Here is a 24,545-nt window from a genome sequence, read left to right on the forward strand (position 1 = left end):
AAACGAATTATCCTTGCACCAAAATTGCATGTTACTTGCAGTAAATGATCGTATTTTAATTACGGTATTTTGATACAGTAGAAATTAAGAAGAATGTTCAATGAATTATCTTTTCGTTAAAATGTGTACTTCCTAGACCAAAATGCTCATATTTTAATTATTAAAATAAAATTGCAATTATTCAGTATGGAGTGTTGTGTAGACCTACTATACGAAAATGTTATCTATTAGCCTAAGTTTATAGGTAACTTCAGCAATGAACACACCATGTCTCTAGAGTGGTATGTTATCCATGTAGCGAGGCTGCCACATGCGGCCATCTTTTGCAGCAGTGGTTTTCTTTTGGTAGAGAGACAAGAATGGAAAGCAATGTGAGCTACCAGTTAGTGCGTGGCAATTGAGGTAGTAACATCGGGTTGGGTTATGGCATCTTTACCAATGAACAGTTCACACAGAGCAAGATATCTTTGTGAGACAAGGTACGGTATCCATTGTGCGAAGCAAGCAACATGAGACAGCTTTGCTTCGTGGATACATGCCTTTAAAATTCTGAGATTATTTGCAATGATTTAAGTATATACCGGTACATTTCTTCTCCTGTGTGTGGTGTAGAAGAATATCGAAGTTTCACTCTAGATCATACTATGATCTAGGGTTTCACCTATTTTCCTTCTCTTCTTCCTTGATAATGAAACTGACACATAGACCCGAAAATGTTCATGCTTCTGCATTTTTGACACAGTGCAAACATCAGAAAACTCACACCACGAGAATCTATCTGTTGTATCTGTTAAGGCTGGTTCACAATAAACCGGGAATGGAAACGACAGCGAAAACGAGAACGGAAATATTGTTACAATAAATGTATTTAAATGTGAGCATTCGAAATTAACTATTGTGAATGCTCACATTTAGATACATTTATTTTAACATTATTTTCGTTCTTGTTATTCTCATTGTCGTTTCCGTTCCCGATTTATTGTGAACCAGCCTTTACTGTATCATGAATTTTTCTTGAGAGCTAGACTGTTTTCAGTTGTTTTATATATACGGTCAGTGAACTTGTGGATTGGATATATCCAAATTATACTTCTTGATATCATTACTAATAAGTATAGGGGAGGGTGTTGTACCTTGAGGATAGTGTACCTTGGAACACTTGATATTTTCTAGTCAATGCTGCTATCTAGTGACGTATTCAAGAAACATGTTATAAAATGTACATCAGGGGGCAGTGTAAACTGTTTCCCGTACTTTCCTAAGCGTTGCTGTTCACGTGAGACAAGCCGTTAAATTTTATCTCTCTTTTGTAAATAATTTGAGTTTCGTATTTAAGTGTTTTATATATTGTTCGAAAGCTGAATCAGTGAAACTTAACTACCAGTCGATTCTGCACTTCATGGTGAGTAAAATACACTATATTGTTTAAACATTAGTCATAATCTATGAACAATGAAAGCATTTTATCTTTGCAGTGCATGGTCTTGTACCTTGAAACAGAAGTAGGTGTTGTACCATGGAACACGTTCCAAGGTACAACATATTAACGCTTACTTATTTCTGTTTCAGGTAAAGATGCCTCGTAGTAAATTAGGGGTAAAGAGAAAGCCTGTCGACACGGAATTAATGAAAAAAGCCGTAGAAGCGGTCACTGCCCCACCAGGCAAATGAATTTATATTAGGGAAGCATGTAAAGTGTACAATGTCAAACTTGCTACATTGTCAAGACACCTGGCTGCTTTTGAACAATCTGGAAACGATAAGTTTACTTATTCAGTAAATTGTGATGTGAAGAGAATATTCAGTGATTCTGAAGAGAATTTTCTCGTTCAGTATGTTAAAAACGTTGCAAAAATGAATTACGGTTTGTCTAAGAAAGGGGTTAAAGAACTTGCATACAAATTCGCAGTTGCAAACGGAAAAGAATATCCTCCAAAGTGGAATGAGGAGAAAATTGCTGGGAAGGAATGAATGCGGTGGTTTATGCGAAGGCATGCAAGTGATTTATCGATAAGAAAGCCGGAGGCAACAAGTTTATCGCGTTCAACAAGCTTTAATAAAGCCAATGTTGATGCGTTTTTTAAAAATCTTGAAAATGCATAGTCGCTATGGTCCTATTCCCGCACAAAGAGTTTGGAATGTAGACGAGACAGGTCTATCAACTGTCCAGACTCCTGCTAAGATTGTTGCTCCAAAAGGTGTTAAACAGATTGGAAGTTGCACTTCTGGAGAAAGAGGAAATCTGGTAACCATGATAGCAGCAGTTAATGCTATTGATAATCACATTCCACCCATGCTGATATTCCCAAGGGTATTCTTTAAAGAAAGAATGTTGTTTGGTGCTCCACCTGGAACAATTGGGGCAGCAGTTTCATCAGGATGGTCTAATGATGAAATGTTCCTGAAGTTTATGGAACATTTCATCAAATTTGTGAAATGTTCAAAAGACGAGCGCGTCCTCTTGATTTTAGATAATCATGAGACCCATCTCTCTGTAGAGGCTGTTGAACGGGCTTCTGCAGCTGATGTTATAATGGTTACATTTCCACCTCACACGTCCAATAAACTGCAGCCACTCGATCTATCTGTCTATGGTCCTCTGAAGGGTTATTATAACCAAGGAGTGGATGCGTGGATGATCAATAACCCAGGAAGAACTTTTGACTTGTATTGTGTGGCTGAAGTGTTAGGAACAGCTTTCCCTCGAGCATTTTCAACTACAAACATAGTTAGTGGCTTCAGGAAATCAGGAATATTCCCATTAGATCGTGGAGTATTTTGTGAGGATGATTTTCTTGGTGCATATGTCACGGATCGTGAAATTGACCTGCAAGCTGCGACTCCCAGTTCCTCTGGACTCGATCTACAACCACAAAACAGTGGAACTTCGATATCAGAGACTCCTGAGGCATCCCAAAATTCAAAAAAGATTGTAACGCCTGAGGAAGTCCAACTTTATCCGAAGGCAATGCCCAGGAAATTGAATACCCGTGGAAGAAGAGCTGGTAGGACACGAATTGCAACAGACACTCCTGAGAAGGAAGAGGTAAGGTCATTGAAGGAGAAAAGAGCTTCCAAGAACTAACTTAATCGATAAGTTGCAAAATGTTGCCAAAAGGAATCGAGTGCCATCTTCCTCTTCGTCTGAAGATGAACCTGTGCCTTTGGTCTCCACTGATGACGAAGACAGCACTGATGAAGCCTGCATTTTTTGCAACCAAGCATTTTGCAAAGATACGTGTGGAGAGCAATGGATTCTTCGTTTAAAATGCCTACGGGTGTCTCATGAACTTTGTGCAGGCATTGATAAAGGAGCGTGGAAAACATATGTGTGTGACATTTGTAAATAAATATTTCATTTCATATTCAATAAAGGAAGCCTAAACTGCACTCAATAGTGAAACACGATTTTAATTTTGATTTTTATGTTTAACAGTGTGAATTTTGAAGTTCTGATGTTCTTTAACATAATTTTATTTGAAATTCTTAAGTACATGTTCTGTTTTATGAACTTCTCAAGTTATTAATGTAAATTTATGACTCTCTGTGTCAAGTTACGTTCTTTAACAGAACTTTATGCCTTATTGTGTGAGCTTCTCAAGATCATTAACGTTAATAATTCTGTCTTTATTTTCTTAGTTTTATACATTCATTAATAGGCCTACTAAGGAAGTTTATCCATTTAACATTGTTTTCTGATATGCTTATGTGATAATTTAATGTGGATTATTAAATACAACATAAATTTCCGTAGTGTGAGTTTCCCACCTTCAAAATATCCACTGTTCCAAGGTACATTACCATGTTGTACCTTGGAACACTTGCCACGTTTTCTAAAAAAATGGACTCTCCCTTCTTAGGGTATTCAATATAATATAGTCAGGCATATGTATCGATGGCTATGCAGTGTTCCTTCAATCAAGACAAATTTGAATGTAAAATCTTGAATACAGCGAAAGATATGGGAATAAATGTAAAAAGTGTTCCAAGGTACAACATTCTCCCCTAGGACAAAAATAAATGCACTACATATCGAAAAACCAAAACTTCCTGACTTAGTTGGGAGATGTCTGTGGCATGATTTGCCATATTCGCTATAAAAAAAAACTAATACCATCGATTTCAGTATGAATTTCAGATCGGCAGACACTCAACATGCAACCTACCAGTTCATTCTACATTTTTTAGAATTACCTTTAAACAGTGGCATGTTCCAAATGATTTTTGAGAGGCTCATTTAGATTACTCACGAACTGTAGCAACCCACGAAATACACCAGGGTTCTTCGAATCGTTCTTTCATCATGTCCCCTAAGGGGAAGTTCATATTGGCCACACATTTTATACAATTAATATTTTTTAAAATAATTTTACGATTTTTTCTCACTTCTTGAAAGTTTGTTCTGTTCACTTCACTTAATTGCGCAGCAATATTAGTTTTGCCTAACATAACCAATGAAACAATATTTTTCAGGTGAGACTGCAAAGATTCGTGCTTTTTAATTTTTAGGAGCAAATGTCCTAAATCTGTCACACCACTCCTAGTTCATGCAGTATCACCACCGAAGAGAAGGCAAGGAAAACAAAATACAGAATTTTTTTTGTTCACATCCACGTAACCACAAATGCTTAGCTTAAATTTCATTGTTACACTTCTTTAAATAGGTATGTACTATTTCGGCTGGATGAAGCTTGAGTAAGATTTAAGTCGGGTAACAGACTTCATTAAATCAATCTTCCGCAAGGGAAAGTTGAGAAAAATAAAATTAATATTCTGTAATTCACACACACACACACACATACTCATGTTTGCACATTTGCACTGGTTAAGTTACGGTACTAAGACGTCACACCAAAGCAACACTCAGACATACTGATGATCAACAATTTTCTAAAACTGGAAAAGAAGTCTCTTTCGTGTTTTACGTGCTATATCAAAAGGATTCTACTCGTGCAATCTTTTTGAGTTAAGGCAAATCCTATTAGGTTCTGCTGGAGGCTGGATATATACCGGTACGTAATAATAAGGCAAAAGAGAATATTAATTTCGTTATATTAACTCGATAAAATTCTACAACAATAAGTATGTGAAGAGAAAATAAAAATTTTGTCATTAAGTTTCAAGGGAATAGAGAATCCATTTGATGTAGCATTAAAATAGCGGGGTGGGAGGTGAGGAAAGATCTTCCCTTGTGGCCTGGCTCTGCAAGCCACTGCAGCGAAATATGGCTTTTAAACAGCGGCTGTTTCCCTCTGCTTCCCTTCACCTCTCTTCCCCCTGACCAAGCAAGAAACACTCACTATGAGCTGTCCCACCCTGCAGATCCCAGGACGACTTTGAATGCAGTATCAATTCCAGTACAGTCGACGCGGAAAAAGATTATGCATAAGCTAATAGTACATATTCCCGGCCAGATGAAATATAAAGCAGTTTACCAATAAAATCTGTAACAATTCTTCTACAAATTAAAATAAATATTATTTTTATTTTCCTGTCAAAGCAGGGAGTGCTGCAGCTCCGCAGCTCTTATGAACAGGCCGCCCCTGTATACGATATAAGCTAATTTTGTGTATATACGGTATGAGTGTGTGTGTGTGTGTGTGTATATATATACAGTATAAGCTAATTTTGTGTAGGTTACTGCAGTCTTCTTTTACAAATTTACTCTCGAACTAATGGTGTTTGTGTCCGCGACCTGGTGTTATTTTCTGTTCTTCTAAAAACATGAAAATTTGAAGCAAGCATATACTGAGGAAATTCAGAACATTGCACTGGATTTAATTTTAAATGCCGTACAGAAAGAGAGGTTTTCAAATAACACAAAACGTGGAACTAATTATACTGTTATTTTTTTTATATAAAGATGGCATATTTCCTAAAATTCCTTGTTTATACAAGTACCTACCCATTCTCTTCTTTGTATAGCCTAGGGGAAATCGTAAACTATTCTGTGTCTTTTGGCAAACATATGTATCTATGTCAACTTAATGAGATATTCATAATACAATTTTATACTGGTAGACCTCCTAATTACTTCTAGATGAATAATTTCCATTCTTTTTGTGTACAAAGTTATATATTTATTTTACATAAATAGATATTATTTTAAACTAATTTTGAGCGATTTTTTAAAACTGTCCTGACTTTTGAATAAACCATATTCATTTCAGAGACAAGGGAACAACGAGGACTTCATTCACTCATGCACATCATCAAACAACTCGGTGGCTGGCCTCTCATTTCAAACAATTGGAATGGCAGTGTAACGTGGAGTCATGTTGCTAATGTGATATCAGAATACGGGATTCCGCTCTTCTTCGACATCAGTGTGAAGCCCCATCCTTCCAACAAGTCACTCAATATTATTCATGTAAGTGACTGCATCACAATGTTGAAATGAATTAAAATACCTTGCAATATTGCTGAAAGAAAGATTATTGTTAATATCTCATATAATCCTGAAATAAATATAAGATTACGAAAAAAATTAGTTTATCATATGCAGTACAGCATACTTATCTTATTCCGTTTTTATGAGTTGTTCAGTTGTAATAAGGATGCATAGTAGTAGGGCACGCTCATTACCCTATTTTCAGTGACGTGTCCAGATATTGTAAGGAGCATAACCAGTTTTATATGAAATGAACTGAAATGAAATGAAATAGCCCAATGTGTCCCATGAAGGGCAAAGGCCTCCTACCCTTAGTTTTATATACTGTATGTATAAATACATATATGTAGGAATCAGGGTTCGAGAAAACCTTGTTTCTTATAAAAACGAAAAAGCATGTATTTGGTTTAAACAATATTTTTCCTTTTTGCTTAAACCAGGTAGATACCCGGTACCCTGTGTCTCTAAATATTAAGAATATATAATGAACAATCAAACAGTAGTCGCTAAGTCACAGTATATTTAATTAAGTCTTTTAAAATGAGAGGTAAGTTATCTCAGAAAGAATAGATATGTTTGTATACATACATAACGTATTTATTTTTATTAATTCATTTCCATTCGCACAAATTAAATTGATAACGTAGACTAATCTCCATGAAACTACTCTCCTCAGTATGCAATTAAAATTCATAGTAACTACAATTATAACCATCCGAATTAGTTTCACTATTGGATATTCTAGATAGAAAAACCAGTTTTGAAATTTCCTCTATATGCAATTTAAATGCTAAGTGCTAGCAAAGGAAGCCTTAGCGTTTATTATTCAATTGTAGGGGACATTTTCTTATCAAATTTAACCATCACATTTATATGACTTTTTCTTCACTCACATACTATCACTCCTCCTACTCTGAAATAAGAGAGCTTCTTAGAATGGTGGTGACATTTCAGGTTTTTTTTTTCGGGGTGGAGGGAGAAGGAGTCCAACATACAGGGTGATTCACGAGAAAAGGTAAGAAATTTAGGATGTGAATTCTGAAGTCATTCTGAGTCAAAACATTCATATGAATATGGGTCCGTTTTCGAACGGTTACGGAGATATGGCTCTTTGATTTCACAAAAACGTCTGGGATTCCATTGTACTAACTCGCATTTAGAGACAGATAAAGGAAAAATTTAAAGTTTATATTCACGTTTGCATACATACCTGATATTCTAGACATCGGGGTCCATGTTTTCGCACATTTTTAAAGGTGCCTTCTTCTGCTTCAATGCACTGTTGCACTTGGGCGTGAATCGCGCTCATCACTCAGGAGAGTTGCACGTGGCTGTTCTTTATGTCGCATCCAAAATACACTCGATTAGCACCTCTCTCGTTTCCCCCTTCCTTTGCTATACTAAGCCTTTCATCCAACCCCATTGACAGTAAGTACTCTTCGATATGGTACCCTTCTGTTCGGAAAGTTCGTTCTTATACAGCGATAGCATGCAAGGAACTTTCATCGCACAAACCATAAATATACACAATATCGGCATATTCTGTAGTCGAAAATTTATAAGGCATCTTGAAAAACACAATTGAACACTTCTGATAACTGTACCTGTATAACTACTGTACTGTAGGTAGCTGACTGAACTGCTGTGAATTGATAAATGATAGTGTAGGCCATTTGTGTCATTTGCGGGTTCTGTGTCATTACATCAGACAAGGGCAGGCGATTGGACATTTGTGATGCCCCACCACCCGGTTTCTTTCTCTTATCTACATCGCTCAAAATGCAGATTCCAATGTTACGTCATTCATTGTGATCGGTGACCTTGTCTCACGTTCTCACGTCAGCAGCATATGGTAACGTCTGATTCACATTGGGGCGAGATTTTTTACCAAAAAATGCATCTAGCTTCACCATCGTTCAAAAACGGACTTATGTTCATATGAATTTTTTTCACTCAAAATGGCCCAAGATATCGTATCCTAAATCTTTTACCTTTCCTCGTGAATCACCCTGTATATGTAAGAAGGTGAGCTGGAATTATGGCCTTTCCATTAACTCTTTTCATATAGTAATATATTTAACATTTCTTCTCAAAGTTTACATCTTCACTTACTTTCATTCAACATATAAGGCCAATTTTATGTTGATAAGGCCAATTTTGTTGTTGATGTAAGAGTAGTTCAGTACAGGTAGGGTTATAAGTCAAGTTACTTCCCTAATTTATTTATTTCACAACTAACTAACTAACTAACTAACTAACTAACTAACTAACTAACTAACTAACTAACTAACTACCAGTAACTAACTAACTAACTAACTAACTAACTAACTAACTAACTAACTAACTATCTAACTAACTAACTATCTAACTAACTAACTAACTAACTAACTAACTAACTAACTAACTAACTAACTAACTAACTAACAGTTAACGACTCAAATACATACACATACCTTATTTGTCCAGAAGATCTGTGTGTGCACCGTCATAACTGAATACGACATCATATTAAAATATTACAGGGGTAATGTGACTTATGACCTTACTATGTAGACCCAACATGGTGCAAACAGGAACTGGCGAAATGATTGTTCCTGAAGAAATTTGCATTACTGACCACATGTTTTTTAATGTCTGTCAAATAAAGATCATTACTTAAAAGATGTAAAATGCAGACAGAGAGTCCATGTATGCGTGTTTAGTCAATAGTCCGAAGACTAGTTAGAACCTCATAAGTGACACCAAAAAGGCATCATTCATGACGAAACTAAGCCGGGAGATAATGGGATAAGGTGGCCAGTTCCTTTCCCCCTAGAACAACTATAAACAGTATAATATATTCAGAATTCTTCTTACATTGTAACATTTAGTGTATTTTGGTTATTACATTTGCTGCGTCCTTGGTGACAACAGACCTCAATCTACATATTGTTTTCACCTTGGAATGTTTAATACCGTAGTGAACATTATTTTTCACTCAAGTTATATAATAATAATAATAATAATAATAATAATAATAATAATAATAATAATAATAATAATAGTAATAATAATAATAATAATGCCAAATAAAGATCATTACTCAAAATATGTGAAATGTGGGCAGAATTACTATAAACAGTAGTATAATATGATCAAAGTCCTTCTTATGTTGCAACATTTAGCGCATATTGGTTACCGGTACTATACTGACCAGCACAAGAAGCAAAACATTTCAGTTTTCTTAGTTTTTATTATAAGATCTAAGTTAATGCTATTGATAACCATACTGACTAAAATTATTTTGGTTATCACAACAATATACTGACATTTTACCCTCAATTCGTTTAATTAATAATAATTTGCAATTTAATTCTTTTCTACTATCAAACATAATATAGTCATTTGTATGAATATCTACCGTCAATAAAAAAAATAAAAAAAGAAAGGAATACAGTATGTGTTTCATTCTTGTGGTGGTGAATGTATATTTGCGGCATTCTTGGTAACAACAGACCTCAGTCTATATCAGTACTTTGTTTCTGCCTCCGAACACTTAATGCTGAATGTTACATCTCACTTCAGCTAGATAATCAGCAGTACGTGACTTATCAAAGGTTTGAACTGTTTTCTGCCAAGTAAACATACACTTTTTCTGTTGTTCTTGTTACACAATCGGTTCATTGTGAACATTTTACCATCCATCAAATACTGTCTGATATGTACATCTATTATCAGGCAGTACACCTCACTTGACGATACGTGTCAGAAGAAGAACAATAAAATTGTTTACGTACATCTGAAGTCTGATTAGTGTAATATGTTACCCTTACTAGTCAGCGATGTATACAATGGAAGGTGTAAGGAACTGGCCACCCTACTCCATTATCTCCTGATTCAAACTTGTCTTCAGGCAGTTGAACAACAACAAATTCTGTACATAAATTAAATTTTCAGATACGGTATATTACACGATTTTTAGCCGCCATGGTGGTCTAGTAGTTAGAGTGCTGAACTTATAATCTTATGGCTCTAGGTTTGACCCCCAGCACACCCCAGGTTTATAACTTGTGTTGGTCAATCCCATGGTCCAGTAATGGAGGGGTTTTCTCAGGGAGCACTGGTTCCCCTGTGCCACCCCAACAAATCTTCATCATCGTCTCATCTCATCGCGGATATAGCGTAGACCAGCCTCCTATGGTGTACCCTGGCAACGACTGTCAGTAAATTGGTCTACATAACTGGCTTCATATGAGTGTATGGCGAATAATTAAGTATCCACCATTAACTTAGTTAAAACAATTTTCTTCTCAAAATAGAATTCAACAAGGTATCACTTACTTCTTTCCTAGTTGGGGATAATAACCCAGACGAAGATCCTACATTTGATAACCTGGAATGTCAAAATATGTAGGTTGAATTTTTAGTTCTGGCAACTATTTTTTTTTCTCGATACATAGGATACTTACATGGTTCTAAGTTTTACAAGCCTTTGATGTAGTCACCAGCGTTGTGTACAACATGTTCCCAGCAAAGTGGAACCATTGGATCTCATAGGTACTGCTTAATCTGTTGATGGTGCGAACAGAGCGTTCGGTTGCCTGTAAAATGTCTTCAACTGTTCGAAAGCGAATTCTGCGAAGTGGGTCCTTCATCTTACAGATTAGATCGAAGTCTCAGGGACTTAAATCCGGGGAATATGGCGGGTGATAGAGCACTTCCCAGCCCCAGCGATTGAACAATTCAGACATAACTCCTGCTGTATGCGCCCTAGATTGTCATCCAGAACGATGGGTGGACTATCCATAAAGTGTCGCTGTTTTCTTTCAGAACTACGCAAATTGTTTCGCAAAAACAAACAGTTGTACTCCGCATTAACAGTCTGCCTTGGGGAAACAGTATGCTTTAAGATCATGCCATCCCAATCATAGGCAAGAATCAGCATAGCCTTCACATTGGTGGGGGTCTGCCGAACTGTTGTTTTTCGTGGTGACCCATGATGATGCCACTCATCCAATTGGCGTTTCAGCTGAGGTTCATAAGATTTGGCCCAGGTCTTATCAATTGTAATGATACACTATAAGAAGACCTCATAGTGCTGCAAGAGATTACGAGAAGTATCATATCGCTGCCATTTCTGCATGTCCATTAAATCATGTGGAACCCATTTTGAGGCAATTTTCCGCATTTTCAGGCGGTCCTTCAGGTTGTGAAGCACAGTAGAAGGCGCCAGTCCTGTATCTTGTGCCAACTCACGAATCGTTAAGTTTCGATCTGTCTCCACTAATGCAGACACAGTCTGTACATGTTCATCATCATCACTTACTGGTGGGTGACCAGATCGAGGTACGTCCAACACACTGAAGACTCTTAACCCACCATGCTGGATTTATTTATTTTTATTCTTGATTAAGTGTATTAATTTAAGTAAAGTTAATACCGTTCGGTAGGATAACTCAGCCACACTGCAAATCTCTTGTAGTCCTTGATGATACTGTCATGCCGTGTGACCTGGCACATTGAATTTTTAATCATCTTCTCTGTTCCTCATTCGAAAACATTGCGACTGTATTCTGCGACCACTTGCTCACAACTACTCGTCTCATTGTTGTCACAGTGAACGGAGAAGGAGGGGAGAGGGCGAGTTCATTAGCTCTGAGGAAGGGGAGGCATGTAAGCAACCTCTGGTATAAACGATACTGCCTGGCTCCTTTGCACGGCATCGCTGCAGCATAGTTGCCACTACTAAAAAATCAACCCATGTACCGGTATCTTAATGTTGAGAATGAGTGATTTAAATTTAGTGGAAATATCTGATTGTTAATAATTCTAAAAGTACTTTTCTGAAAGCTGACATTCTGCACTATTAAAGCTGACTACAAATACACTAATTGTGTAACTTAAACTGCATAAAGCTGACTACAAATACACTAATTGTGTAACTTAAACTGCATAAAGCTGACTACAAATACACTAATTGTGTAACTTAAACTGCATAAAGCTGACTACAAATACACTAATTGTGTAACTTAAACTGCATAAAGCTGACTACAAATACACTAATTGTGTAACTTAAACTGCATAAAGCTGACTACAAATACACTAATTGTGTGACTTAAACTGCATATAGTACTAAAGCCCTTCGAGATTGTACTTACTGTGGTTGTTCTTGCAATTAATTAATTTATAATAAGTTTAAGACATTTGTTTTTTCAGGGCATGCTGCAGTAATTAATATCATCTTTTTTATTGCACCCTTATTCATTATAAATGTGATTAGAGTCATTTAATTAATAGTTTATTCATTTTCTGAGAAGTGTATTACTTATGTTTAGTAGAATGATTGGATATGTCTAGATTCTGCTAAATTTAAATTAACTTTATTTTCTTCTTCTATTTTACTTTTTACTTTGTCACTAGCTGATGTTTTAAGAATCAGTAATTCATCTTTGCGCCATCCGCTGAAACGATGGAGTGGGACCGTAACAAGCAACCAGGCTTAATGCGTGACAGGAAGAAGAAGAAGAAGAAGAAGAAGAAGAAGAAGAAGAAGAATTCATATATCATATTTTCCACATGCTTCGTTCTTGGATCGATGAAATGACAAGTTAAAATTTTAAAATGTTACATTTGTTCAGATCAAATTTGTGCACATTTAAAGGACAAATCTGAAATTCTTTCAGTCATTGATTATTACATTGCTCTCTTAAAATGACTGAGCACATTGGAAATTAAATCGATAATATATATATATATATATATATATATATATATATATATATATGATACTTGTGTATATATATTCTTCATAGCAGCAGCAGCAGTAGCAGCAGAGCAGTGGCAGCCTTAGCCTTAGCCTTAGCCTTTTAATTCTTTCGGGTTTCTGAACACAAGGTATGCACAAGACACCGCCATGAACTTTGTTTCAACTCATGCCTTTCACCTCTTTCTATATTTTATTTTTCTATGCTAATTCTCCTTCCACCATCCTTTTTCAAATTTTTTGCGGTTTTCTCTAATGATCCTTCAACCATATTTACTTTATTACTTCTTACAAATGGCTTTTAAGAAACCCGGAGGTTCATTGCCACCCTCACATAAGCTCGTCATTAGTCCCTATCATGTTCAAGATCAATCCAGTCGCTATCATCATATCCCACCTCCTCAAATCCATTTTAATATTATCCTCCCATCTACGTCTCGGTCTCCCCAAAGGTCTTTTTCCCTCCGGCCTCCCAACTAATACTCTATAAGCATTTCTGGATTCGCCCATATGTCAGGGGCGTATTTTGCGGACTACCGGGGCTACCGGCGGTAGCCCAAGGAAATTACAAAAGAAAAAGTTTATAATATAACATAATGTAATAGTTTTGTATTATTAGTTTTACCATAGTAATTAAAATTAAAGTAATTGTTAGATTTATATGCGCTCTCTGCTCTCGAAAAGAAACAAGTTGTCAAGGCGGCATCGCTGGAGAAACCGCTTGCTACGTGAGGTAGCCTGTGACCGTTTCGCTCATGCTGTCCTTCGCACAACTGCCCGTCCCCCCCCCTCCCTTATGTTTCCATCGTGCACTGGAGGCCGGGCGAGTTGCCGCTCTCGTGATCGGTTTCTTCGCAGGCGCGAAACAGCAATACGCCTAGTACGCTAGCAATTGAATGTGATTGTGTTCTTGCAGTGCATTATTTTAAATCTGTGATTTGTTCGAGTGTCTAAGAGTTATATTAATTGTGAATTATTAAGTTTTTAATTTCCCAATTAAGTGATATTGTGAAAAATATGGCAGAACAAGTTTCTGGAGAGGTTTGTGTTGAAAATGACTGTGTAATAGAAGGTTTATTAAAAGTGCCTTTTAACCGTCGTACATAACAACGAGAAAGTTGAAATTGTGAAAATGGAAAGACCAACTCCTGAGTTAAATTTGTCCATGGACGTAAAAGAAAAACAGCGAGAGTACAGACGCCATTTCACTTCAACATCATATGGTAAGTGGAATTGGTTGTGTGGTACTTCTAAACTGTCTAAACTATTTTGCTGGCCATGTTTGTTATTTAGCCGCGAAACTAATGTGTGGTCAAAAGAGGGGTTTTCTAATATGAACTCCCTTCGAACGGCAGTCCTAGAATACGACAAATCAAAAGCTCATATTTGTAGTAGCATGAACTTTGCAAACTTTGGGAAGACAAGAATTGATTTACAGCTAGATAAGAGAAAAGCTCTACACATCAACCAACACAATGCTCTTGTGAAAAAAAAAATCGGGAGATTTTACTGCATCTTATTAACGCAGTCTGCTTTCTAGGAAAACAAGAATTGGCTTTTCGGGGGTCATAACGAGAGTGTGGAATCAGACAATATAGGAAATTATATTGAATATTTAAGTTCCTTAAGTGAATTTGACCATTTACTGGCCAATCATCTTGAGAGTTCAACAGTATTTCGTGGTACTTCTCTCGCAATTCAGAATGACTTAATATTTGCTATAATAGGGGTTATGATAAAGAACATAAAACCTTTTGTGGCCATTGTTGTTGATGAAACAAGTTACTGCTCTAATCAGAGTCAATTGTCCACTGTTTTAAGATACGTCGACAGTACTGCCAATGTTCAAGAACGGTTTATAGGATTCACAAATGTCAGTTCGGACAAAACTGCTGCTGCTTGTTTCAGCATGTGGAAGGTGTTATAGCAGAATACAATGTCGGCAATAAGTTAATTGCACAGACATACGATGGTGCTTCAGTTATGGCGGGAAATATTAATGGCTTAAAAACAAAAGTTCAAGAAAAGTATCCTCAAGCACTATTTGTCCATTGTTACAGCCATGTTCTCAATTTAGTTTTGCAACAAACTACTTCATCCATTCCAGAATGCCGCATTTTTTTCAAAACACTGTTGGGTTTAGCTGCATTTTTCTCATCATCTCCTAAAAGATCAGAAAACTCAAGGAATTTATGAACAAGAAACTCCCAAAAGTAGCACCAACTAGATTGAATTATACATCTCGGCTTGTAAATACAGAGTCACCGGCATGGCTCAGTCGGTTAAGGCGCTTGCCTGCCGGTCTGAAGTTGCGTTCGGGCGCGCTTTCGATCCCAGCTTGGGCTGATTACCTGGTTGGGTTTTTTCCGAGGTTTTCCCCAACCGTAATGTAAATGCAAGGTAGTCTATGGCGAATCCTCTGCCTCATCTCGCCAAATATCATCTCGCTATCACCAATCTCATCTTCGCTAAATAACCTAGTAGTTGATACAGCGTCGTTAAATAACCAACTAAAATAAAAAAAATAAATTGTAAATACAGTAAAGGAATACAGAGAAAAACGGACTGCTTTCTTTAAAAATATCATTTGTAATGACTCTGAAGAAAACTGGGCTGATGCTGTAAATGTGCAGGCTCAAGGATATTTGAATTTTTTCACACAGTTTCAGAATATATTTCTTCTTGAAGTCTATGCTAGAGTCTTCGCACATACAGATGTACTCTACAATATTCTTCAGACAAAAAGTCTAGACATAGCATACTACTTGCAAGAGGTATCAAAGTTAAAAAAAAAAAATACTATATCCGAGTTCAGACGTAGTGGGTTTCCGTCCATATGGAGTAATATGGAAAATGAAAATTCTTCAGCCAATACAATGGAACCACCATTAAAGCGAAGAAAAGGAGATGATGAATTGAAATACAGGCAGCTGTACTACAGCATACTAGATCGTATGCACATGGAAATTACTGACAGATTTTCTGATTATGGAAAGCTTCAGTTCACACATCTTCTAGATTCTCAAAAATTTTCTGCTTATAGAGAAAACTTCCCGAATGAGGCACTAAACAAATTATTTCAGTCCTATAACAGTCACTTTGATCAAGTACGTTTGAAAAATGAATTAAGTGTAATATATTCAGCAGAAGTCTTTGATTTTTCGAACAAACCTATCCATGAAATATTATCTGCCATATATGAAAACCAGCTGAACCAAGTTATTCCTGAAGTCCTTAAATTGGCAACATTAATTGTGACAATACCAGCTACGTCAGCATCGGTAGAAAGAACATTTTCTGCGTTGAAGAGAATAAAATCCTACTGTAGATCAACTCATACACAAGAACGTTTATCCGGCTTGGCACTAATATCCATTGAAAAGTCATTTCTACAGAAACTTTGCAAGTGGCCCAACTGTAATTTCAAGGACGAAGTCATCAACGTATTTTCGTCCCAATCAAGACGTCTGGAATTCACATAAATATGTAAGGAGTTTTATTATAGGGATTTTAAAATATATTTTGTGTAATAATAGGGTCAGTGGTAGCCCAAACCCTTTAACCAGTATACGCCACTGCCATATGTGCTACATGTCCTGCCTATCTCAAACATCGGGATTTAATGTTCCTAATTATGATAGGTGAAGAATACAATGCGTGCAGTTCTGTGTTGTATAACTTTTTCCATTCTCCTGTAACTTCATCCCTCTTAGCCCCAAATATTTTCCTAAGAACCTTATTCTCAAACACCCTTAATCTCTGTTCCTCTCTCGAAGTGAGAGTCCAAGTTTCACAACCATACAGAACAACCTGTAATATAACTGTTTTATAAATTCTAACTTTAAGATTTTTTGACAGCAGATTAGATGACAAAAGCTACTCAACCGAATAATAACAGGCATTTCCCATTATTTATTCTGCGTTTAATTTCCTCCCAAGTGTCATTTATATTTGTTACTGTTGCTCCAAGATATCTAAATTTCTCCACCTCTTCGAAGGATAAATCTCCAATTCTTATGGCTGGTGCCGAAATATCTCATACTATTTGCATCCTGAGTGTTTTTATTTCCCAGCTTGAATTTGGTTTCATTTTTAGTGCTTAACTTAATTTATTTTGTTTTCTTCATAGTGAGGAGTTGTCTTAATAAAATAGGGGTACTAAGAAAAGAAACGTTGTTTCTACTTAACTTTATGTTTCTTTTAATTCTGATCAATATTTTCTGCTGTTCGTGGTAGAATTGGCTGAATTGGCAACTGTGATAAGCTCAATATTGACCTAGTTAAAAGTGACCTAAAATTAAGAATTATATATGAGATGGAACCGATCAGTCATGTAACTGAAAGATAATGGACTGTTTTCATGATAGACTGGGACATTGGCTAGGAATGGTGGTCATTTTGAGAATCTATTGTAATGTTTGGTTAGTGATAGTATTTTATTTAGTTATATGGCCTAAGGTCTCAACATGATTTTATATTATTTGTTTCACGTTTGAAGTCCATGAAACAAGTTTAATAAATAGTTCAAAGACATAGGCTAAAGCAGGTGAATGGGTAAAATTTCTATGCATTCATACGTAAAATTTAATCAAGATTCGGAATATGTAAATCTTAAAATACCGTAGGTTGTCATTAAAAAAAATAAAGTTTGCTGTTACAGGTTTAACAATATTTATAGCTGGTTTGGAGGCTAATTTTGAGTACGATTTAAAAAAGATTGATCACATCAAATCTCATTTATTAATCAAACATTTTTAACAAGAAATGAAATATCTACAGTAAAATGTTTAATGTATGCCTGAATAACTAATGTATATACGAACAGGGTGAACCATAAGCAATGCCATTAATTCTGGTGGATGATTACTTTAGTAAAGAGCAACAAAAAAGTCGTATGCAGTACCATTTTGCTGTATTTTGAATATTTTCAAGAAAAACGAACATTTTAAAATACGTACATTCTGACATCTTGCAACGTCGTAATCAGTAGTGAGTTCACATCAGGTTATGTTAGTTACTCTGAATAACCCCTTCATCTGGCTTGTTCTGAATATGGAAGTGGAAGGTCATTCCTTGCCAGGTACAGTGAGGGACATAATTGTTGAGTGGGCTAAAATGTTTCAATATCTGTAGCGCGGTTCATAAGAGGCTTTAGTTTTAATTTTTTCTCAGCATAGATATGTAATATTTAAACAGAAACGTGAAGCGAATATCTGCTCAACATATGACTGAAAACTTTCGGCTAGGAGCATTCATAATGTGGCATTCTTTGACTTAGAAAAACTCAAGTCGCTCAACTACTATGTCCCTCATTGTACATTGCTTTTAAACACGTAAGAAAAAATACAAATGATATACTGTTTAATTTTTGTATTTAAACTGTGTTAGAGAACGGAGAATGAACACTTCTAATTTCACGTTAAACAGAATCTTGTAAAATTGGAAATAAGCTCTGCAAACTAATTTTAATTAAATATTCAGACAATAAGATATGCTTATTTCAAAATAAATTTAAAATATTAAGAAATATTTCTACACTGTCATTTAAATTGAATATTCTAGAGAACGAAAACAATATTAATGCTTATTTCACGTTATAAAAACAAGATTTTAAAACGTTTAAAACTCTATAGGCAATACAAAAATACGATATGCTATTTTACGTTAAACAAACATTAAAAATAATATTTTTAAACACTTTCGATTTCATTTTAATTAAATATTCGGTGAACATAGGCAACAAGAAAAGCTTATTTTACATTATACAAATCAACTTAATGATTAAAAAATAACTGCATTTGTCGTACTGCAAGCATTTTCTTCAGACAATTAGGAATAGTTCCCTCCTACTTTCATTTTTAAAGTGGTAACTGGTACACTTACATAAAAGAAATCAAATTTCCCTAGACGTCTTTAAAATCATTCGTGTGTGTTATGTTCACATTTCTCGTTTTCTCACCAGTTGTCTCGAGCACACCAGCTGTTCAGAGTACCGGTGCCTGACCTATGACACGTATATCTGCCTCTCTACAGCCAATAACCTTTACAGCTTGTACCACTACAATATGTTCTAAAATTCCTTCGCAGAACGAAAACTTACATTTGTTCAGATCATATTTCTGCACATTTAAAGGACAAAACTAAAATTCTTTCAATCATTTACTACCACAATACACTGCTCTCTTAAATTGACTGAGCATATTGGGAATTAATTCAATAGCTTTCCCAAAATACACTATGAAATGTTTAATATAAATAATTTTCTTCTCGAAGAGAAAGCAAAAACGAGCAAAATTGTATTAAACTTTTTTTGTTTGAAATATCTCGAAGAATAACCCCTTCAAATTAATGACATTACTTACGGTTCACTCTTTATGCATGATAACTTATCGGAACCCCGAACAAAATGACATGTAAAATATTGAATAAGTAACGTTTTTCGAAAGCTGGTATCATATTTTATATCTAACATCTTTTATATAAAACTTTTTTTTATAAAATTAAAATTTAAGAATTTATTAGTAATATTCCATACTTAATGGACATTTTGTATACAGTACTGAAACTATGGATTAAATTGTTTACAAAACTCCGAACTACAACAAACAAAATTAACTCAAGTAAACGAAATAATATAATCAAAGAAATAAATAATATAAGTTAATGTACTAGTGGTATGCATTAAAATTAACTTTTTCTTTAATTTCGAACTGTGGTAAAAGCGAAAAATGGTAGGCCCTATATAACTCCTCTCTGAATAGGCTTACGCACCTTCCTAGATACTATTTCTAGTTATGATGGACAGAATTTAAGGTGGAGAAAATAATTGATTTTGCTACTTATATGTAAACATTCCAACTTTTCTTGGAAATATCTAAGAAATCTGTGTCGTTTCTTGATCATCACTTGAAGTGGGCCATTTGGTGTAGTTCCCCCCACACTTGAATAGATATTGTCAAAGACTGTATATTTAAAAATGCAGATCAGCATGCTGCAAAGAAACCATTTGAAACAATCTAACTCAACAAACAATAATAACAATACAACATGGTTACACAAATATATAGGCCTATCTACTAGAAGGATTGAAGTCTGGGAAACCTATGTTATGACAGGTGCCATTTCAGTTTTTGTTTGATTGGGAAGCAAGATTTCTTTTAGCGAAGACTTTATAGGGTATATTGCATGATGTACTTTTTCCCTATTTCATCTGAAATGAACTATTTTCCATATGGTAGACAGAGGGTAAATTTAAACGCCAGGAAAAATTTAACTAACTTATAACATAAATATTTCAATACTGAAAGTAAAGTTTTCACATTTTTTCTTTAGTAGTACATCGTAATTATAATTTTTTTAAAGTCTGAAACTCAGGGAGAGAAAATTACCAATCCGTCCTCCAAATGATGCCTCTGTTATGATTAGACTTTGGATTTTAGATTAAATGCCTATTTTTTTCTGTATGGATAAACTGCTGAAACTAGTCAAATATTTTCATGTTTTGTATAAAATATGAATGTTTGGAAACGATTTTATAGTGCCTAAAAGCCTATTTTGCCCACTGTGATCTATTTTGAGATTTTAGAGCCTAAAAATACCTATTTCGATTTTATTAATTTTACTACTTAGTGTTTTTTAATTTTTTCGTACAGCAATGAAAGAGAAAGTTATGAATATCATGGGGTGGGTTTGTCAAAACCTCGTAATAGTTTAGTTGTAGGAATGAAGAAATTCGTGGAAACTGACAGGTTTACTTCAGAATATGTATGGTAAGACTTTCCTGTGTTAAATTTCAACGTACCTCGTTTACATTTTTCGACCTATTTATGGGTGCCGCCAAGACCAACAACGACCAGTTCTGAAGATAACCCATAAATAGGTCGAAACATGTAAACGAGGTACGTTGAAATTTAACACAGGAAAGTCTTACCATACATATTCCGAAGTGATACAGTGTTAAAGTTGTGTAATCAAGATGTATGACAGGTTTAGTTGAGCACTGAGCAGATACCTAGTAGGAATGTGATGAATAGGAAGTATGTACTTCTCTCTCAAGAAATCATCACGGAAAATGTTGCTAGATTTAAATATGCACCCATTATTTCGGTATCATTGGAAAGATATTTCTTCGACTATAAAATGGTTCTGTCTAAGAGATCGCAAAGTTTTACAAGATAAAATTTAGAGAAAAAGCTTGTTACATAATAGCAATGCCAATTATGAGCAATTTTGTTAATTGTAAATTAATTGGTGAATTAATCAATTTAACTGTAATATTAACATTTATGTACCGTATCAGCAGTCATAAAGCAATGAGGCCGATGATTGTTATAGCTATTGTAGTTTGAATGGATAGAAACACATTTTTGATATATAAGTGCAATCATATTTTTAAGGGATTAAGTACAGCTTACAGCAGTAATGTTTTTGGAAATATTCAACATTTTTTCCCTCCATTACTGTATCTTATACAATAATGAAAATTGGTATATATAAAACATTGTTCTTCTGCTATATGAAAAAAAAATTACGATTTCAAAAAAATTATTTACACCAGTATTTTTTTTCAAAATTCAAAATGTTGGCAGTTCACTGTGCAGTGATGAAGCATTTCCCTCATAACTCGAAAACTTGTTAACTTTTTCATGTTCTCTCTCTTTTATTTTATTGCTGAAACTCATTTTTACAATATCATGCTCTTTCAACTACATTCCTTAATAAATAATATTTTTTTTTTATTTTGTGTAATAGAAAATATTGATATTTGACCATTTTTAAACTGAATTTGTTTTTTAACAGACAATCTATCAAAGGTAGAGAAGTGATCTTGCATCATATTGTAGATATGACATGCATAAATACACATAAAAAATTTCATCACAGAATGTTGGATAGCTTTTGAGTTACCTATGTGGGAAACCCTTCATCACTGCACAGTGAACTGAATTTTGAGAAAAAAAAATGTAAATAATTTTTTTTAATCGTAAAAGTACTTTTTTCATAGCAGAAGGACAGTGTTTACACATACTAATTTTCATTATTGTACAAGATACAATAATGGAAAAAAAAAAGTTGAATATTTCCAAAATTTTACTGCTGTAAGCAGCTGTACCTAACCCCTTAAAAAGGTAAAGGTATCCCCGTAACATGCCATGAAGGCACTTGGGGGGTATGGAGGTAGAGCCCCATGCTTTCCATGACCTTGCCACTAGAATGAGGTGGTGTGGTCGGCACCACGCTCTGACCGCCTTTTACCCCCCGGGAAAGACCGGTACTCAATTTTATAGGAGGCTGAGTGAACCTCTGGGCCGTTCTGAAAGTTTGGCAACGAGAAAAAGTCCTGTTACCAGAACCCCGGACCTTCCAGTCCGTAGGCAGCTGCTCTACCAACTGAGCTACCTGGCCGCCACCTAACCCCTTAACTGCCTGAAATTGTATTTTTAAGTGAATGATAATTTTAGAGCCTATTTTAGGTCCCTAAAAGTTGGTTTTTAAGGGCCTAAAAATTCGAGGTTTATTTATGACATGACTACCATAGGTTCTTTGTGCCAAGTCATGAGTACTCTATCGTTACATCTCATGGAATGTGATTTTTCATTGTAAATCCATGTGCACATTTCAGTTACAGTAGATTTTACCATTTGTTTAACATTTAATGGATGAAAGCAAATAAAATGAAATATTGTGATTACAGGGGATACGGAATTTTATTACTTTGATATTGCTTCATGTCAATGAACAACTGAATCAGATGTTAAAATATAATTATGCTTAACTCATGTAACACCATTTTATTATAAACTCGTGAAAATCAAACTGTTTTCATTTCAGCTGAACACACCGAGCTTAGCACTACCTGTTCCTCTTCAAAGGAAAACGGAAAGTGCTGTGGACATGTTAGCATTTCCACATCGGAAGAGAGATCTACTAATGTTTTTGGAGAATATCGCACTAGAGTTACTTAACCACAAAGGACAAACAAAAGTGCTCAGAAGTCGGATTAGAGAAGAATTGCAGGAAGTAGTGGATCTGGCTTACACATTGCAGGTGATATAACATGTATAGAAGAGAAGAGAATTTCTGAATTTTTTTAGTGTAATATAAATATCTTGCAGTGGCAAGTAGGTCTACTGTATCTTACATGAATAATTTGCTAGGAAATGATGCATATTTTTTAAAGTTAGACCTATGTAACAGAAATAATAAATTTATATGTTTGCATTGAGATAAAACTGCCCACTGTAAATGTAAGTGTGTATGGCACTTGTCCAGTACTGTATAATATATGCACTACGCGTGAAAACCGGAGGGCTGTGCCTCTCCTTGGCTAGTGCTCATGTTAGCTGAGCAGCATGAGATTGGTAGGGAACATAGATAGATAGATAGATAGATAGATATTTATTAGCCTTAGGAAATACAATGATTTCATGGCATCGTCAGAGTGAATACATAATAAATATGCGGTTACATACATGTTTTTCCGACATACAAGATATCTACAATAATATACAAATAATATACAATCAATACATTCAGTAATGAAGTCAATTCTCCACAGTTTTCTTCAGACCATTACTTGTACAAGGTTCTTGGTTTCCTTATCCTCTTGGGCAGTCTCACCCCAGACATGAATCAGATAGAAAAGAAGAGCAGTAAACACAAAAGGAGATACTAACTACTGTAAGCTAAATTTGGAGTGCTAAACTAAGATACTCATTGACAGTAAAAGGCATGTGGAAAAGTAAAATATGTTTCACTGACTTTTTAAATCTAGCATAGCTAAGGGCTTTAGTTTCAACAGGGAGTTTGTTGTAAAGTCTTATCCCTGTATGTGATAAGCTATTGAGACTTTTGGATAACCTATGATGATTAAAATGTAAATTATTGCATGTTCTTGTGCTGTAGTTGTGATAATCAGAGTTTATTTTAAAACTATCATAATTTTGGTGGATGAAACAGACTGTTTCAAGAATGTAAATACAAGGTAGGGGCAAAATATCAAACTCTTTGAATATTTTTTTACTATCCGAGCGAATAGGTACTTTCTTTATAATTTTCAATATTCTCTTTTGCAGTCTAAACACTTGTGCAAGTTTTGATGATGACCCCCAGATAATTATCCCATATGATAATACAGAGTGAACATAGCCAAAGTAAACTGCTCTAAGTAGTTCCTTGGGAGTTATATTGGTTAGGACACGGAAAGCATAACACAAACGACTTAGTTTATCAGTTAAGAATTGAATATGACTTTCCCACGTGAGGTTGGAATCAATCCATATCCCTAAAAATTTTGTACAATTGACGTCCTTTATTCCAGTATTATTGAGTAGTATTTCAATGGAGTCATGTAGTTGTTTCTGACTGAAATACATACAAACGGTTTTACTGACATTCAGTTTTAGTCTATTG

At 35.2% G+C, this 24,545-nt stretch overlaps 1 protein-coding gene across 5 annotated transcripts in view; it reads left to right on the forward strand.

Annotated features, from left to right (window-relative positions):
- LOC138698873 (neprilysin-1-like) overlaps nucleotides 1-24,545 on the forward strand; it is a 222,694-nt gene that overhangs the window by 94,744 nt on the left and 103,405 nt on the right. For 4 of the 5 annotated variants that reach the window (XM_069825081.1, XM_069825079.1, XM_069825084.1 and 1 more), the window contains 2 exons: nucleotides 6,171-6,370; nucleotides 22,965-23,180. In XM_069825081.1, the coding sequence (XP_069681182.1) occupies nucleotides 6,171-6,370; nucleotides 22,965-23,180 (416 nt within the window). Of the gene's footprint in view, nucleotides 1-6,170; nucleotides 6,371-11,564; nucleotides 11,717-22,964; nucleotides 23,181-24,545 lie in introns of those variants that run through there. The other variant, XM_069825101.1, reaches the window with a different exon arrangement.

This window comes from Periplaneta americana, chromosome 1 (assembly GCF_040183065.1).
Source record: "Periplaneta americana isolate PAMFEO1 chromosome 1, P.americana_PAMFEO1_priV1, whole genome shotgun sequence".
NCBI classification, from domain to species: domain Eukaryota; kingdom Metazoa; phylum Arthropoda; class Insecta; order Blattodea; family Blattidae; genus Periplaneta; species Periplaneta americana.